The sequence below is a fragment of the Haemaphysalis longicornis genome, unplaced genomic scaffold, assembly GCF_048455015.1.
Source record: "Haemaphysalis longicornis isolate Haplotype H1 unplaced genomic scaffold, Haemaphysalis longicornis Haplotype H1 scaffold_5, whole genome shotgun sequence".
Classification (NCBI taxonomy): Eukaryota; Metazoa; Arthropoda; class Arachnida; order Ixodida; family Ixodidae; genus Haemaphysalis; species Haemaphysalis longicornis.
The window spans coordinates 151,792,486-151,810,513 of NW_027526385.1; the positions used below are offsets into that span (position 1 = coordinate 151,792,486).

At 49.7% G+C, this 18,028-nt stretch overlaps 1 protein-coding gene across 1 annotated transcript; it reads right to left on the bottom strand.

Annotated features, from left to right (window-relative positions):
* Positions 1–1,888: 1,888 nt before the first annotated feature.
* Positions 1,889–12,842, bottom strand: LOC144139940 (uncharacterized). Its single transcript, XM_077672164.1, has 7 exons — positions 12,738–12,842; positions 10,474–10,546; positions 8,365–8,453; positions 7,167–7,271; positions 6,233–6,271; positions 6,104–6,154; positions 1,889–2,020 (listed from the first exon to the last, which is right to left on the bottom strand). The coding sequence occupies exons 1-7, from the start codon at positions 12,795–12,797 to the stop codon at positions 1,889–1,891; spliced, it is 549 nt and encodes a 182-aa protein (XP_077528290.1). The 5' UTR covers positions 12,798–12,842.
* Positions 12,843–18,028: the final 5,186 nt, after the last annotated feature.

The window sequence follows — 18,028 nt, forward strand, 5'->3', positions numbered from 1 at the left end:
CGTGCACGTACGTGCGCGCGTGTGTGTGGGTTTGTAAGTGTCTGTGCGTGCGTGTGCATGCGTGTGCGCGTGCGCGCGTGTTTGCGCGTGTGTGTGCGTGCGTGCGTGTGCGTTTGCGTGCGTGCGCATGCGGGGGTGCGTGCCGGCGTGCGTGTGAGTACTGTGCGTGTTTGTTGTGTGCGCGTGCATGTGCATGCGTGCGTGTTGTGTGCGTGCTCAAGTGCGTGTATTTGCATGTGCGTGCGCGTGTGCGTGTGTGTGTGCGTGCCTCCGTGCGTGCATGCGTGCGTGTGTGCGGGTGCGTGCGCGTGCGCGTGCGAGTGGGCGTGCATGAGCGCGTGCGTATGCATGTCTGTAGGTGCGTGTGAGTGCATGTGTGTGTGGAGCATGCGTGCGTGTGCGCGTTCGTGAGTGCGGCGTGCGTGTGCCCGTGCGTGCGTGTGTTGTGTACGTGTGTTGTGTGCCTGTACGTGTATGTGCGCGCGTGCGTGCGCGTGTCCGTGTGTGTGTGCGTGCGTCCGTGTGTGTGCGTGTGTGTGCGGGCGCGTGCATGTTCGTGTGTGCGCGTGCGTGTGCGTGCGCGTGCGTGCGTGTGTACGTGCGTGTGTGCACGTGCGCGTGTGTCCGTGTGTGTGAATGCGTGCGTGCGTGCGTGTGCGTGCATGTGTGTGTGCGCGCGCATATATGTATGGTGCATACGTGCGTGTGCGCGTGTGTGCGTGTGCGTGTATGTGCGCGTGTGTGCGTGTGTTCGTGTGTATGTGTGCATGCGCCCATGTGTGTGTGTGCGCGTGTGTATGTGTGCATGCGCCCATGTGTGTGTGTGTGCGCGAGTGTCTGCGTGCGCATGCGTGTTCGTGTGCGCGTTCGCGTGCGCGAGTGCGTGTGCATCTGCAGACGTGCGTGGGTGTGTGCGTGTGTGCGCTTGTGTGTGCCCGTGTGCGCGTGTGTACGTGCGTGTGTGTGCATGCGTGCCTGCGTGCGTGTGCGCGTGCGAGTGTGCGTGCGTCTGCGTGCGTGCGTTTGAGTGTGTGCGTGCATGCTTGCGTGTGGGTCTGTGCGTGCGTGTGCGCACGTGCTCATAAGTGCGTGTGTATGCGAGGGGTATGTATGTGTGCGTGCGTGTTTGCGCGTGCTTGTGCTTGCGTGTGTGCGCCTGTGTGCGCGTGCACGTGTGTGTGCGCGCACGTGCGTGCGTTTGTGAGTGTGTGCGTGTGTGTGCGGGTGCGGGCGTGCGTGCGTATGCGCGTGTATGCGGGTGTGAATGTGCGCGTGTGCGTGTGCGTGCGCGTGGGTGTGCCCGTGTGCGCGTGTGTGCGTGTGCGCTGTGCCCGAGTGCGTTTGTGTGTGTGTGGGTGCGTGTGTGTGCGTGTGTGCCTGCACGTGCGGGTGTGTGTGTGTGTTCGTGCGTGCGTGCGTGTGCGTGTGTGTCGTCACATGGAATGTAGTATAGTGTTGGGAGTTGCGATCGGGCAGCGCGTCCAGATATAAAGATTGGGACGAGCAATTTTTCACAAAAGGTACATCTTCGAATATACGTTGTACGCGGTTGGGGGTTTTTAAACAAGACTGCCGTGAGGGTGTGGAGTGGGCGTCCATCTTGAAATAATTTCTTTTCTGGTAAGTACATTGAGGCTGTCAGGAACCTCCTAGGGGAGGATTCCTAAATACACTCGTTTGACTTTGGTGTACTCCTCGTTGTTCTATTTTTTTTTTGTCAAGATACGATACCCCTTTATATCACCACGCTATCCAGTTCAAGTAACTACACAAAACCTATGCTTGCGATCCCACGCCTCGAGGCTGGCAGTAACGGAGTCAGTAGGCGTGCTGAAAAGACTCAAACTCATGACACTTTAATCATCCCAGGCGGCAACATCAGTGTGGATCATTGGTCGCCAAAGACAGCCTCCCCTACTTCAGCCGGCTGCTTGTACTCCTCCTCCTCCAGGATCAGTTTAGATTCGGCGGGGGCCGTCGCCAGGCGGTGGAACGCGTACATCCTCGATAGGACAAAAGCCTGCGTACAGGACACAGAACACTTGCCCGAGAACTTGCACGACAACATTTACAAGCACCACGAGTATACCAGGACTTGCCAATTAGCTTATTACAAAGATTTCTCGGGGAACTGCGTGCTTTGAATGCGAAAGCCCGGTTATACAAATAGCTCGTTACTTCTACATCGTATTTGCGTCTCCTTGCGCGCTTTTTCCTCTATGTATTTCTTCGCGAAATACTTCGACAGGCTCCTCCTTGCTGCGTTCGCTTTGCGTCTATTTCCACGCTTTCGTATGTTCGTCTGCTGGTGTTAATTCTGCAGAGAGGCTAGCGACTCTTCCCGCCACAGATTTTCCTGAATCAGGGTTGTAAACGACAAGCGCGTACCTGTCATACTCACGTTCCATCACGTTCAACAGTCATGGACAGGCAGTAGCCTAACCTCTATTCCGCCGCCGGCAACGGGCTGTACCACCGCGGCGGTAACTGGGATCCTACTCGGGAGACCCGGTTCAATTCCCTTACAACAACAACTGCAATGACAACGACGCCGATTCTCCCAATTTTTAAATAAGGCTTTCGTATTAAGAAACAGCATGTAACAGAAATTGAGAGGTTGCCAACAGGGGTACAGGAGAAGTTCCGGTGAGAAATATTTCCTACTCGGCGTAATGTGGCTTTCTGTGGCCCGAGAACGCCACGAAAAAAGCGGACCCGCAGCCAATCACGCGAGAACACGTGAGAAATTCGTCCCGCCGAAATTTTTCCGACAACTCATAAGATTTACCGTAAGGTTAATTCGTTCTAACGTCAAGTGAGTCTAAAACATGTCACAAGCAATGGCTTGTTCCGCGACGCTTTCATGATTCTCTTTGAACGTGTGTAAAGAGCGTCGGTATTCAGTACACAACGAAAAGCAGTTTTCAAATAGCAACTTATGAGGTTTTAAACATTGCATGCTTAGTGAAGATTTCATGCTTATAAATTATTAGTGGTAGCAAACGGAGACGCATTACATTTCAAGGGGCTGCGTTCAACGAGAGTCACGATTATTTTCACGCGCCATCTTCACGAGTTTATGGTTCCAAGGCAACCGAACATTTCAAGGCCATTATGAGTAGAAGAGTCTACTCACGACTAGCGGCGACTGTTGGAGTCAGAAAACGTGGCAAATGGCACGGTTGCGTTGAATGATTTACGCTTCAAAAGAGCAACGCGTAAAAGTAGTTTCAAAAAACGGGGAAAAAACTTGCTGACGTATGCTTGTGGTCCACGCGTAGGGATGGGCGAGTATTTAAACTTTCCTAATGGCGAATTAGCTGAACCCGTCAAAAGATATGCATGCAAACTATCTCCGCTTCGCATATTGTTCAGAAATATGTGGGCTCAATAGTGCCGGTGATCGAAGTTTTGGAACTACGGATTCATGCGAATTATTATAACAACGAAGCCATCAGAATGCAGGAAATAGCGTATTTCAGACGACCAGATTGATCTCTGCAGTCGCAAATGCGCACCAAGGAATCAGGGAAGCTAATCTAATCAGAATGATTCAGGTCCTCGTGCACTGTAGGACGTTCTAGACAGCAATATTCATCTCACCTCAGACAGACAAAAGAACAAAGATGAACATCATGTTTTAAAAAAAGTGTAAAAGCAAACCCTACTGACGCCGTAACGACGCCGGAAAAAATCGAGGCTTTAGAGGTGCACAATGTACTCGACGAGCTGATTCAAGCACAAGGAAACTCCCCATTGCAGCGGCTCACAAAAAGCGAGATTGGAAGATATGTGCTGATATCCCCCCCAAATTGATTTACTCGCAACATGGAAATAAAGTGACCTTTCTCCGCCGGACAAGCGCATGCGCACGTTCCTCCCTTACCTAGCAACATGCACCCAGTGCATAACCAAGGGCGCAGACAGCAAAGAGCCGAAGCTATTAACAAACGCTTTAAAAAGACAAAGGACGCGATAAAAGTCGACACTTCTGACTACATGGACCGCACCGCCAGGGCAATAACGGCGGTTGTCGGGAACAGCAACCTGATAACTTCAGGATCAGTTCACGCAAGCAGACCTGAGACTGGGGAAGAAGCTGTCATTGCATTGGTCTTAGCATCAACCCAAGCAAGACATACAATAAGTGACTCCGAAACAGTACTCAGAAACTTCGAGAGAGTACGTATATGAGCTGGAGCACTGAAACTTGTGGACGGATACAGTGGAGCAAGGCTTAGAAAAGTGCAAATATATCGGCACCAGCTCACACAGCCCTATCCGGCAATGAGGACGCTCAAACATAGCCGGACTAACAGGTGAGCTCTAGCCCAGAAGAACCGGCAACTAAATGTGGCCACTTAAAGACAGATCATATATCATTACCGATTATGGAGGCTGAAATACCCTAAAGCACACAAAACAATAGACAAAACAATTACTTTGATGGAGACTACTACAGACAGGGATGTACCTCAACCCGGTACAGTATAGTCACTATCCAGAACTACGCAGGGACGCATGTAAAAACTCGACATTAAGGGCTGACCTGAAACACATGCTCTAGGTCTGCTCTACTATCATCACCAGAGATATAGCAAGAACGATAACTACACCCGAGCAGTGGGAGATCGTACTGCTCAGCTCGGACGCCGAGTCTCAGCGTTGGGCTGTCCGGATGGCCGAGGCCGCCGGCAAGGTCCAGGAGCTCCCTGCCGTGGGCGGCAGAGCAAAGTAAGTGACTCCAACCGAACTCACCCCTGACCCCATCCTGGCCAAACAATGAAGTAATTTCTGGTTCTCTATCTTTCTATACAGGCTAACGCACACCAGGAATGAGTTGTGCGATTACTCCTGCGCAGACCTGTGCGCGGTGGCCCGGGCAATTGCTTAGAACGGGCATGCGCGCCTCCCGACGGGCCCTTTTTCCCAGAGGCAGCTGCCGACGGCTGCGGCGGACACCACTCCCGCAGAGCAAGGTTTACGGACAGGACCCTGCCACGCTTGAGCCCTCTGAAAGGATCTTTGGCTTTTAGGGGGCCGCCTGTGGCACCGGTTTACCGCCGCACGGCCTGAGCCATGGGAGCCGTTGTGATAGGCACTCGCCATCAGGCACGGTTCCTGACAAGAGCACCTCCGACCGTAGCTTACCGCAGCTAACGTTGGCCGTGAAAACACCGCCGCAGATACTTCGAGGACCATCCGGTTTTGGAAGATCATTCGTGGCGCTGGTCTTCAACCGTCAGCCCTCTACTGTTGTGAGTAGCTTATAAACCGCTGTGTTGGCGATTCACTATTTCAGCTTACGCTCCTTGCTGCTAGCAGCATGGCCGAACTGCTTCACGGGCGCCCAGCGTAGGCCCGTACAACGAAGCGCCTCTGCGGAATCACCTTTCAGGCAAGTGGCACGCCCAGTGTGTACACATGTTGCGAGTGCCCAGCCTCCAACTCCATGTCAACCGCTCCGCAAATAGCCTCACACACCACAACGCGAGAAACTAAAGAGCTGGCCGTTTGGTCAGCTCTCGAGAAAATAACCCAAACAGATTCGTCCACTGTGGTTCCGAACTGGTTTCACGTCTCATCTCTAGGGGTCTAGTTCAGAGCAAACTACCATCGGAAAGGTGGAGATATCCCGCATCCGGCCCCTTCCTTCATGATAGGTGACGAGCTCGCCCATTTCACGTACATTTCCTGCCCCAGAAGTAATCCCTCTCGTCCACCCAGTTGTCTACTCTCCCTAAGGTGCATTCGGCTCTGAAAGAGCTGAGCTAAAGCTAAGACCTAAAGCCGGGGGCTTCCCCGGACGGTGCCCCTTTAAACCCCCCACAAATAATTGTGTTGTAGGTGTTGGAGGCTTCCACGCACAGCTCGTATTTTGATCTCTGTCTCATTTCCAATATATTCCTGGTGGTGGTGGTAGATGTGGGTCGGAAGATGCATTCTTCCCGTTTACCATGCGTGCAGTGTGGGCATTGCCGCGTATATAGAGTTTCATTCACACAGCACCGACTTGTCTGCGACGTGGCTGCTTAAGGCTTGTCGCACGGGCGTAAACACGGACATCATATGCAAAGCTCTGCTGAAGCAAGTCTATACTCACCTCACCGAGAAGCCACGCCGTTGCGCTGGAAGTTTGTACTTCAAGCGAGAACTGCGGGGGAAAACCAGAGGTTGGGCATCGCAGCAAATCACCATGCATTAGGTCTTAAAAATGAGTGCGCACACATACCGTCCGAGGATGGTCCCAGAAGTCGACCAGGGGGTCCGGCTGCACAAGGTTGAAAGAAACATAGATGATATTCCAACAAATGAAAATGTAGCGCTTAGGGAACGCGTTAAGGGCACATGTAAACTGTCACGTTAAGAGATTTCGAAACCAAGACAACCTTCACAGCACCAAGAGGAGTACCGGGCACTAAATAGATAATTACACAAAGCTAACTCTAAACTCCGTCACGATTTACACTTTCGTGAACCCACAATGCCACTTTAGTCGCTAAAAGGACTGCTCGCTCCGATAACAACGGCACCGATCCTATGGCGAACTTCGAAGAAATCAGGGAGATAAAGGAAAACAGATGAAGCAGTGGCGACTTCCTATCCACTTTCTGGCGAAGTCGTTATGACATCACAGAATCTTGTTCGGGCGATTGGCTGGAGCTGACCAAAGCCACAGCCGATAAGCATCCCTGAGCGACCGTAGTGGGTCTCAAGTTCCGTGTGGTTGCACCGCTTGAATGCTAACATGCAGTCAAAGAAATTACAAAATATGGTTAATTTTGGCCTATAATTCTTCACTTATGTCAATATTACGTCAATTTGGTGCGAAATGGGTACGTTCTTAAATATTTTGTGCGTTTTTTTTTTATTGAGGCAGCGTTTCTTGTGGCTTCAATGGAGCTGAATGAGTTACCAAAGGCCATTCTTTCAAACTGAACAATGTTGGGTTTTGTCTTCATAGCCCCTTGAAGACTTTCACATGCATGAAGTACACGTATTCCAAAAGATGCATTGAGGCAGGAGCACGATGGAAGGCGAAAGACTAAGCAGAGTAGAAGACACAGACATGACTGCGTGTCTTCATAGAAAATTGCAAAACAGCCCTTATCGAGAACGGGTTTAAGAATCAATGCAAGCTAAGTTCAGTGGAAAAAACATCTCACCAGGAGGAAGAGCTCATAGAAAACGTGTCCGTAAGCGTACGCCGCGTGGGCCACAGCCCGGATCACGATCCACGCGAATGCGATTTTCATTCTTGTCGTACGGACCTGCAACCAGAGTAAGAACGCTCGCACTCACCGCCGGAACGACGCGCTTGTAGAAGTTACCTGCCGGCTGTCATTGACGCGACACACATGCCCACACTTGGCTTTCACAATATCCAAGTCGGTCAAGTGCAAACCTGAAGCTGGGAAGGCCGAGTGGCAGAACTGGGGACATGGTTCGACTTCCATGAGCTCTATCTAACACCCCTCCACCTAAAATTTCATTGCTATGCTCGTAGTTGTTTCTCCGAGTGTTCTCTTCATGAAGTTATACAGTGAAGTCGCTTTCTACACAATTCCGCACCGGTCGTGAAGCTTCGCCAACCGACGTTTACCCCGAAACGTTGACGGCTCCTATCTTGAATGTCACGTCGAGCTAGGCGCGTAAATGGAAAGTACAACTGGTGTGATTTCAGGCGAGTTAATTTTTCGCCGTCACTCGCATGCGTGTTTTTTAAGACGCCAGGAAGCACGGATTGGTCCACGCCACTTTTTGTACAACAAAAAAAGTACCTTCTTTACCCCCCGCCATAATTAGTCGCTTCGCTTCACTTACGTCAAATGCCGATTCAAATTGAGGTACCGCTGCAGTATCGGGCATATGGAGCTCGCTGCGGTGCAGGGCTGTGATACAACTTAGAAAGCGTAGAGATATTAAACGCGCGCCGAAATCTCGACACATCCACCTTCATTTTTTGCCTTATTCAGAAACACAGCTGTTACGACCGGTAGGTACACCTGTGCCGTCGTCAAAGTATCCCAACGGCTTCATCACTCAGACACCCCGGTGTGTAAACTACAGGGATGAACTCGGACGGAAATTAAAAACCAGTGATTCGGAAGGAAGGCATTTCAGAATAGGTGGCCGTGAGGATGTATGAAACTTTACGGGAGGTGATATCTGTGAAGTGACATGCGCAGTAGAGCTAGCTAGATGAAGCTTTGAGCGGATAAGACGGGCATCCATACTAAGCGTCGTGCACCTCTTTTTCATATCTGCGACTGCCTCCCCAAAAGGGTGAAAAGCATAACAGAATAAGCTGCGTTGTAATAGGGGACAATGGGCAGGCTGTCTACTGCTGTCGACGTCACTTGCCTGGTTGGCCGACCTGATCCACCAAGCACACATCACCATCGTGATCACGCGCACACAGGCGTACACGCCCGTGCGGGGATAGTCTGGCTCTAAGAAAAAGAGAGAGAGAGAAACATTGCAAGCAGTTAAGTGACCGGTCACTAGCGCCTGAAGCAACCCTGCTTGAAACTATTCGAGCAGGCGCTTGAAGAAGCTCTCATTCGCTGAAGCTCATTGCCTGTGGGGTACTGGACTCGCAGATACAGAAATCTGCCAGGAGCAAGCGCAAAAGCACCAAGATAACCGATAGGATGTGCCTGCCGAATTGAAAGGGCAAGTCCTTGTTTTCTGTGTCGATGTGTCTGCTATGTATTATTTCATCCTATCTAGACGGGGCTGCATCATTTTTGTGCCCAAGCCAGTTTATGAAGTCGCGCTGTCAAGAGTGGTGGCTTTCTGTGGCAAAGCCGTAAAGGGAATCCTCCATTACGGTGCGGCATTTAAGTCTTTTGTGTTTTTAACCTGCTTATTCGCCGCACAGAAATAAACTTGTGCGTGAAAATGAACCCTTTGTCCATCGTGGTGTAGCACGTAGTTGATTCGTAAACAGGCATACACAAGTCTGAATGGCAGCGGTAGAATTGAGCAACAAGTAGCACTAAGAGTTCATTAATGAGCAGACAAGAACTGGAGCGTTTTTTAGCGGTTAACGCGTCGGATGATGGTGATGATAGATCATGACCTGCGTAATAAATTCTGCCATCCCCGTCGAACAAGATATAAGGGAACGGCGAAAACGTTTAAGCACTCATTTTTATTGGTCGGTCTGACTACACGACGAATGTGTTTGTGCGCTAAAACTGACTTCTAGAACAACTGCGTCAGCATTGGCGTCAATATACACAATTTACAGATGTATCCATCCCTCACAGTTCTGCAACAAGGGCAATATAGGAAGAATTAAAAAGTTTCTGTGTTGAAAACAGAACGTCTGTTTATGTTAGGGACTGTGACTTTGTTTCAAACGTATTTTTCTGTTAGAGGCTGTGACTTTCTGATTAAATACTAATCAAGATTACGGACCAGATGAGAATTGATATAAAAGGGGGGGGGGAGGGAGGGACATCGTTCTAACTCCTCATGCGGCACCCAGACTCCGGCGCAAGCAAGCACGGAGGGCTTCAACCGTTTCACCGGTTGAAGCCCTCAACCGGTGAAACCGTTGAGGGCTTCAACCGTTGCTAGCCCCCTGCACTAAATTTAACCGTGCGTACTTAACAAAGTCCCGCCACTCCGATTTTAACCAGAAATGACCCGGCTACGCTTAAATAACTTCGAATATTTATTGTTGAGGGGTTATATGCTGCTATCACATTTCTGTTTGAAAATTCGCTTTTCTTTATCTCTCATGTTTTCTTAGCTAGGACTAGCTTTGAGTGTGATCTACCATTTGCCCGCCGGAAAATTCCCCGTGCATGCGCATGTAACGATGCAGTGCGATCGACGCCATCACCACCAGCTCCAACTCCTGCTCCTCATCAAGTGAAGGAGTGGTTTGATAATCGTCACCAATATCATTATCTTGGAATGAAGGGAAGGTCATCAGGCTCCTTAGTCCATGGGGAAAAAAACAAGGCTGTAGTAGCCCGATCCTGGTCCTGGTGATGGAAGTATGGCTATTCTTTATGCCTCCACTGGTGTAGCCACATGGGCGACGTCACGTTGATTGGCCTAAGTGTACTAAGCGTAGACTGACTGTAGCCAGTGTAGGCTTAAAAGGTGCCCCAGTGGTGCATGCGCGCCGAGAAGATTGGAATGATACACCATCGTTGCCCTCAGACGTGTCATTCAATTTTCGCTGCCATAAGGCCCCATATAAAAAGGAGCGTATCAGGGGTGCTCTGAATACTCTGTCATCGTATCTTGGGCTCTCCAGTCGAACAAAAAACTGATATAATTGAATCTGATTAATATTTAAAGCGCTAAGAGACTTAAGAAGTACACAACACGGGCGCTTTCTATTAACCCTCACTAATTCCTTCGAATGGAGGAATCAACAACCGGTGATATATTCGCTTTAATCCAGTTGATTTCAGTACTGGAGAAACATTAAGATGCTGATTAACTCACTGTCTGCATCCTTCTCGAAAACTGACGCCAGGAAGTATGTCGTTTCGCCCACCAAAGCCAGGAAGTTGGCCACCTTGAGCGCAGAGAACAAGAGAGAGAAAATGTGAATGAATTTGCAGCAGAAAAGTGACAGCCATGCAACAGGGAAAGAACCGAAACGATTGCCATTAGCTGCGTCCACAAGAAACCACTTAGGCTGCCTATTCCGCAGAAAATTAACGTTTATAAGCACACGCACGCACGCAAACGCACGCACACCCATCATACCCACACTTACAATATATATATATATATATATATATATATATATATATATATATATATATATATATATATATATATATATATATATATATATATATATATATATATATAAATGACGGGCTCGTTGAGGAAATACAGAAAAGGCCCGCAGTCTATAACATTTTTAATTGTTTTATAGGAAATAAAGGGAGGAAAAACACGCGTCCAGAGTGGGCCCAAACCCACGCCTTCAGATTAGATCTAGGATGCCGTACCATTTCGGCAATCTGGGCGGCTTTGTCCCCCCCCCCTTCTTTTCGGCGGTATTTATCATTAGAACAACTATCTCTGATGCTTCCGGGTGGTAGCCAGTGCCCCTCTGACAACACAAGGTGAAGGTGACACTCTTTTTAACCCCCGGACTGTGACTCGAATTGGTAAGGTAATTCGGTGTGTGTGCGTGTTCGTGTGCGTGTGTGTGTGCGTGTGTGTTTGTGCGTGTGTGTGTGTGTGTGTGTGCGCGCACGTGTGTGTCGGCGTGCGCGCGCGCGTGTGTGTGTGCGTGTGTGTGTGCGTGTGTGTGTGTGTGTGTTTGTGCATGCGTGCGTGCGTGCGTGCGTGCGTGCGTGCGTGCGTGTGTGTGCGCGCGCAGATTGTATCCCAGAATGAGTGCAGAATGGGATACAAAATTCACCCATACTCTAGCAATCCCAAAGAAGCTTGACTTCGGCCTGCAGGAGTCGCCGTGAGTGCCGAGTCTGTGTTACGCACAAACCTGAAAACCTGTCCCACTGCGATTGAACCATTAAAAGTACCGTAAAAAGGTATCGTGCAATGTTGTTCGTCAAGGAGTAGGGCAATTCTGGAGCAACACAGCACACAATTCAGTCGTATGATGGAAAAAATCTCGGGCCACCTATCCACTAACGTGAAGCCTGGGGAGCGCGAAGCATGCAGTGTATAAGTGTATTCTTGGCGCCTTCGCGTTTTCGCCAGCGGAGATGAAAACGATTGGTTGATTGTAGGGTTTAACGCGCCGACGCAACGCAGGCGATAAGGCGCGCCATAGTGGAGGGCTCCGGAATAATTTTGACCACCTGGGGATCTTTAACGTGCGCCGAAATCTCGTACACACGGGCGTTGTTGCTCAGCAGCGCAACAACTTAGCCACTGAGCCACCACGGCGTGTGGAGATGAAACCTTTCAGGGGTACAGGTATAAAGCTTTGCTGTAAAAGTCTCTTGTCTTTGAACCACGAAGCTCTCTAGTGCGAGGAGTAAACGAGTGTCCTGATATTTTTGTAGCGTGAGCTACACTGGCGGAGATTGAGCGGTTTCGCGCGGCTCCTGGAGAGCCGTGCGGCGCAAGCACGGCTTGCGGTGGCCCGGTCCACTTGATCATACGAGGGGTGGCCTGGTGTGGAACCGATGGCTCGTGCGTCGCAGCAACGCTGGCGGGCGTCTGTGGAACCAGCTTAGCTCTGGGACGATTGGTGACGCTGCGCCGGGCCCGCTTGATAAATATACCTGTGTCCCATAATGCGTATACTGTGTGTGTGTCATTGAAGCAGCAGTAAGTATGATAATCAAGCTGATCCTAGACAACCAGGAAATAACCAGCTGAACCTTAACTACCGCTACGTATATTCTGGCATAGCCGAGCTAAGCCACTGCTAATTATTTTTAGTGCACTTTACCAAGCGCTCCAGCGCGAGGCGTAAACGAGTGTCCCGGTGTTTCAGTACCGTAACTACACGAGATGAACGACGATTACAACGACAACGACGACGACAGGAAACGTCAACAGCCCCACCCCCTAAGGGGTTTTGCCCCTAATATTTTTGGGTTGCGCTCTTTATTCGCTGTTTTGTTAAGGGATGGGTAGCCAATATTTCTTGCGAGCATGTCAGGGAGCGCTGATATAAGCCTAGTGGGCAGCTCATGATTCCCAGCCACTGCGTGATCACGACCACTTAGTTGCTAGCGGAAGGAGAATCGTTGCAAAAAGAGCGCTCCGCTTACCGCATAGAGGAAGACCACCATGCCAACATAGGGCATCTCGGAGCAGAACTTGGAGAGCATGTTGTCCCACGGACAGCCTCGTTGTGCGGTGTTCGGGAGCCCTGTGATCACAGTGCTGGTACGGTGATGATGATGGTGCTCAAGTTACATACGCAATGAGAATCCGCCAATTGTCAGAGCGTTCCGAAGCTTTTTGAAATAAAAACAACTGGGGGTCTCTTGAAACAGCATTAAACATCCCTAGAGGTAGCGAGAAACTACGGTTCATGATAGGTGTGGGTGGGAAATAGCAGGGGAAAAGCGGTGGGCTGGAATATAAAATGCAGGAGAGAGTCTCATACTGCGAGCTCGCGTAAGGCATTTCCCTGACGCTTTAGGAAGGGTGTCAAGGAAAATATGTGTTTCTTTTTTAAATCGACTGCCCGCTCGGGAAATTTGTTCAGTGGTGTCCGCAATACGCGTGTGCAAATGATGATGATGAACAGCCTTTATTGGTACGCTGTGTCTTAATATAAGCCTTTATTGGTACGGTCTGTCTGAGTAAGCGCTCATCCACCGGCATTTCTCAAGAGACGCCGGGTCTGCCAACCTTTCTTCATCTAACCTCACGTAGCCACCTAACCTAGCGATTCGAAAGCAATAATTTAAAACACTAATAACTCAACAACGTTGTCCAGATAACAATTAAAACAAAAACAATAAATGAAAATTATTGGGGCATTTAAGCCTTCTGAGTGCTTTGAAGGTGGAAGAGTGCTGCTATTCAAAAGAAAGTCCTTCGCTGTCACATTGTATTCGCGTCTTTTTCTTCGCTTTCGTTTTTTTTTTTTTTTATCTTTTGGGGGGGATTACTCCCCCCAGCTCCTTTTCTGCAACACGATCATTGGGCCTGATCCATCGCTTTCGTTTCTTCGCGAGGCATCCTCCATTCGACAACTTTAGCGCTTCCAATTCTAAGTTCTGTGAATTTTGTGCAGTCAGTATATTAGCCCCTCAAACCTCTCGATTCATGGCCAATCCCCCAAGCGTGTGTGCCGCCAAGAAACAATAACAACTTTTCTTCTGCACGGGAAACGTGCGGAGATAGCACAATTGGGAGAGAGATAGATAAAGGGAGAGACGCCTCATTACGAAAGCACAGAGATAATACTGTGCTGACCAAGGTTCAAATCTCATCGAACCACTAGCGTGTTCTACTATTAACCCTTTACAGCGGCGACCATTTTCTATTTTCTTGACCCGACAACTACAACGATAGCGACGCTTTTTTTCGCGGAACGGGGCAGCTAGCCTTCACTACACATTTTTCATACAATAGGACGTAAAACCTTTACGCGTGGGTAGAGTTCAGCGAAATGAAAGTCTTTAGTTCTTGACGATGGATGGTTTTGGCCTTTCATTCTGGCCATTGCCTTTTTTTTTTATTTTGGAAGAACTGTTTTCGTTTTCGTTTTGCTGTTATTGCGTGTCGATTTTGGTGGTTCTCGTTTTCACTGAGGTCAACTTTCAGGTGCACCTCTGTTTCCAGAGGGACAGGGTTATAATGTTTGTTTGGTGCTGTAATCCCCTATACAATTCAAGCTATTCCTTCTTTAAATGCAGTGTCCACTTCGATGGGTGTTGGTATCTATAGTTTATCTTACATGCGAAGTTGAACATGATGTGGAAACAGATATACAGTTGAATCTCGTTATAACGGAGTAGTATCGGGGCAGTAAATTAGTACGTTATATCCGATATTCCTTATAACCGTGGAGCTAAAAATCGGCTCTAATAAATCGGTAATCTCGCTTGCGCAGAAATCCTAGTTTAAAAAAGCATTGTTCTAGGCTTCGAACCCGAGTTACCCTTATCTGTCTCCTTGTGGCATTGGAAACTAAACAGACCGGATCATGAGAACGTGAAATTGCAGCAGAACAAAGTTCCTTCTGCAAAACAGGCCGGCCTTCTTGTTTACTTGAAGGAGGATGTGGCCTTCGCAAGGTGGCTGTCACAGTCTGAGCGGGATGAAGTTTTTTACAGTGTCCACGCAAAAAAGTACCTTGAGCTACTGAAAAACGGTTATTTTGTCTCACTTTTTTTTGCTTTTCTTATGCTAGCTGCCGAGTTTTGAGCCTCGCGAGAACCAATCCGCCGCAATGTGAGCGTGGAGCATATTTCGCCGGACCAACGGCAGTCCCACAGGGCAGGGGTACCCATCCAGTGTATCATGAATGTCCCTCGAGATAGCTGAGTTGTTATTTACTCGACGTAGATCACGTGTGGCCGCCGTGAAGTCTGTATAAATTTGTAAAGTAGTACCTCCAGGGGCTTGATGAAGAGCAGGAGTTAGTGCTTGCAAGCCGTCCCGGAATGGCAGTAAGCTCGGCCAGCATAGACGGCAGGGTGCGGCGTGTTTCGTAGAAGCACGTTTCGCAGGACTCTCGGTGATAAGGACACTGTAGTGTTGTATTCACCACGTCGTCCTTTGCCCCAGCATCCACAAATGCCTGCAATACCTGGGGTTGAGACTCAGTCGCCAGTTTTTGTGCGACCGCGAAAAGCGTGTCAGAATGTCTGTTGGATCGCTTGTGAAGTCGCGTTAGTGGCCTGTTGTCGGTCACCTGGTGGTATAGCCAAGGTGGCCTCGTAACGACGCAGGCTAGAGATGCGGGTAGTGAACGACCCACGTAGTTTCCTAACGCCGCTGCCTCAGCAACAAAGGTGAGTTTATGCATGCGGGCGGACCGACGCTGATGGAGAAGCTCATCCAAGGTGTTAACTTGAGCTTCAGCCTGAAGAGGAGGGATCGGTGTTATCCTAGGGAGGCACGTAATCGCACGCTTTGAGTCTCAGTTAATTGCCTCAAGTCGAGCCCACTCCGCCTAGTTCAGGTGTTGGAATTGGGCCTGGTAAACAAGCCGAGGCTGGTGTACAGACCGCACAATAGACGGGCCATTTTGGAACAGGAGCCACCAGACTTCTGTGAGATGCGTCGGATGAGGTGGAGCTGTTCCGCTTCTCCTTATCATTAAATGCATCCCTCCCTTCCTTCATCCCTTTTGTCATGTGTCAGAGCGGCAGGGATAGGGAAGGCGAAAGGCAAGGCCGCGGTGGCTCAGTGGCTAAAGCGTTGTGCTGCTGAGAACGAGGACCCTGGTTCAATTCCCGGCCGCGGCGGCCGCTTTTCTGATGGAACCGAAAATCGAAAACGCCTGTGTGTAGGAGATTTCGGCGCACATTAAAGATCCCCAGGTGGTCAAAATTAATCCGGAGCCCTCCACTACGGCGCGCCTCATCACCTGCGTTGCGTCGGCGCGTTAAACACCACAGTCGATCAAATCAGCTCACTTAATATGTTGTTCGAATGCGTACGACTTCCAATTAACATAGTTTAACAACGTATAGGTACGAGCTAGTTGGTACTCCATTATAACTCCGTTAAGCGCAGCAAAGAAAACACAGGAGGTGGAAGACGATGACCAGCGCTACATACAACTGAATTTTAATAACAACAACAGTACATATAAACAGAAAAGAAGAATACGCTCAAACGACTACGAAGTTTATCACGTCACTCCGCAGCCCACCACGTCTTTCGAGCTCAAAGATATGGACGTCGTACTGACCCAGTCACCTACCCGCTGCATTTCCGCGGCCTCAACAATCTCTCGTATGCGCTGATCAGCGTTTCGGAATATGACGGAGCACGCATCGTACAGAGGCTCGCAGTCGTCGCACTGTTGGCAATCAATAGCCTAATCACTATCTTTGCCTTTCCGTGCCTTGTTACAGTGTTCCCGTAGGCCGGAGTTGAGGCACCGTCCCGTCTGGCCTACGACCCTGCAGAATTGTGTAAAGGTATATTATAAATCCGTTATAGTCACCGAATTCTCGCAGAGCGCATACTGCAGCTGTTGGGACAAAAAACAAGATATATTGCTTGCGTCGACCGAAAACAAGCATCCAAAAGATGGCGCTACAAAAACGCCGTGAAAGCATAACCTTGTTGGCTCGTGAAACAAAAATGGCTGTGATTTTACGCCGTTTCTTTAAAGCTATCTTGGTTCGTACCCTTTACACCTTGTTGTCTTCTGCCTTGCCTCCTGCAGGCACTGCGGGTACGGCCCACGGCTCGCAAATGTCAGCCCTCGGGTAATCCGTATACGTTTCGCTCTGTATCGCCAGAAATTGCGACCCATTACCACACTGTAGATGCAGTAAACCTGTATACGGCATGGATCCAGCAGATTCTAGTCATCGCGTCGAGTGATCGCGTCATCAGCGAACGCACGACGGCGCGCCTTATTCTGGAGTCATCTCGCAGCGGGTTGCCACCGCCGAGCATGTCTCGCGGGGCCTCCGCATTTTATCCCTCCCCTTCTCCCCTTCTCACTTTCGCCATACTTTTCTCCTGAGCTTGCCTGCTCGCTCAACCTCGCCTATATTCGGTGTCCTCTTCGTTAGCTCTATCGCACCAAGGCCGACGGCGACTCAAAACCACAGCAGCTGCTCTCTAAAATGTCTTCCTAGCAATGCCCTTCTGTCTAAAGGTGCAGCCTACTTTAGGTAAATTAGCGCGAGCTTGGCTTTTGCAAACTGGCTTTGTTGCATTAAGTGTTGCACAGCGAAGCATGGCCATATACAGAAAAGAATGTCATCTTGTGTCGGCTCGCACGCGAAGGCCATTCCACGATCTCAACAGCACGACTACCTTTCTTTGAGGAAAGCGCCAATGGATCAGTTGGCGCCTTGGGATGGCGCACGCAATTGCAGCACTAAGCACTGGCGGAACCCGGACCCGCAGTGAACCTCAATTTACGCAGTCCACTCGCAATGTGCGTTTCGTATGCCGCACGGTTTATCCAGATCAATCGAGGGAATTATACATCGCCTGCGCCTCAAAGCAGCCTTCACCAGGCACCTCCTTTCCAAACTCTTACTCGTGTCATCACCTTTGCGATGTGCGGGAGGGCACTGAACAGGCGTTCTGTGTTTGCCCGCGCTTCTCGTCAACGTGAACAACGGTGCGAAGCGTAATACACGCGACAGACCTTTCCGTGAAAGACTTTACGCCCCTGGATATGCAAACACCGTGAGGTGTAGGGATTCAAACCCCGCTTCCTAAAAGCATCCGGACTGGACGACATATTATGTCTCTCTTCTCCACTACATCCTTTGTGTGTGTGCCTGTGTGTGCGGCCGGGCGTGTGCTTATTTTTTGGTCATTTAAACTTCACAATATTTTCACCATCATTTGAAGTAGCAAGGTTAACCCTGGCAGGGCCTTGCGTCGTATACGGAAATGCCTT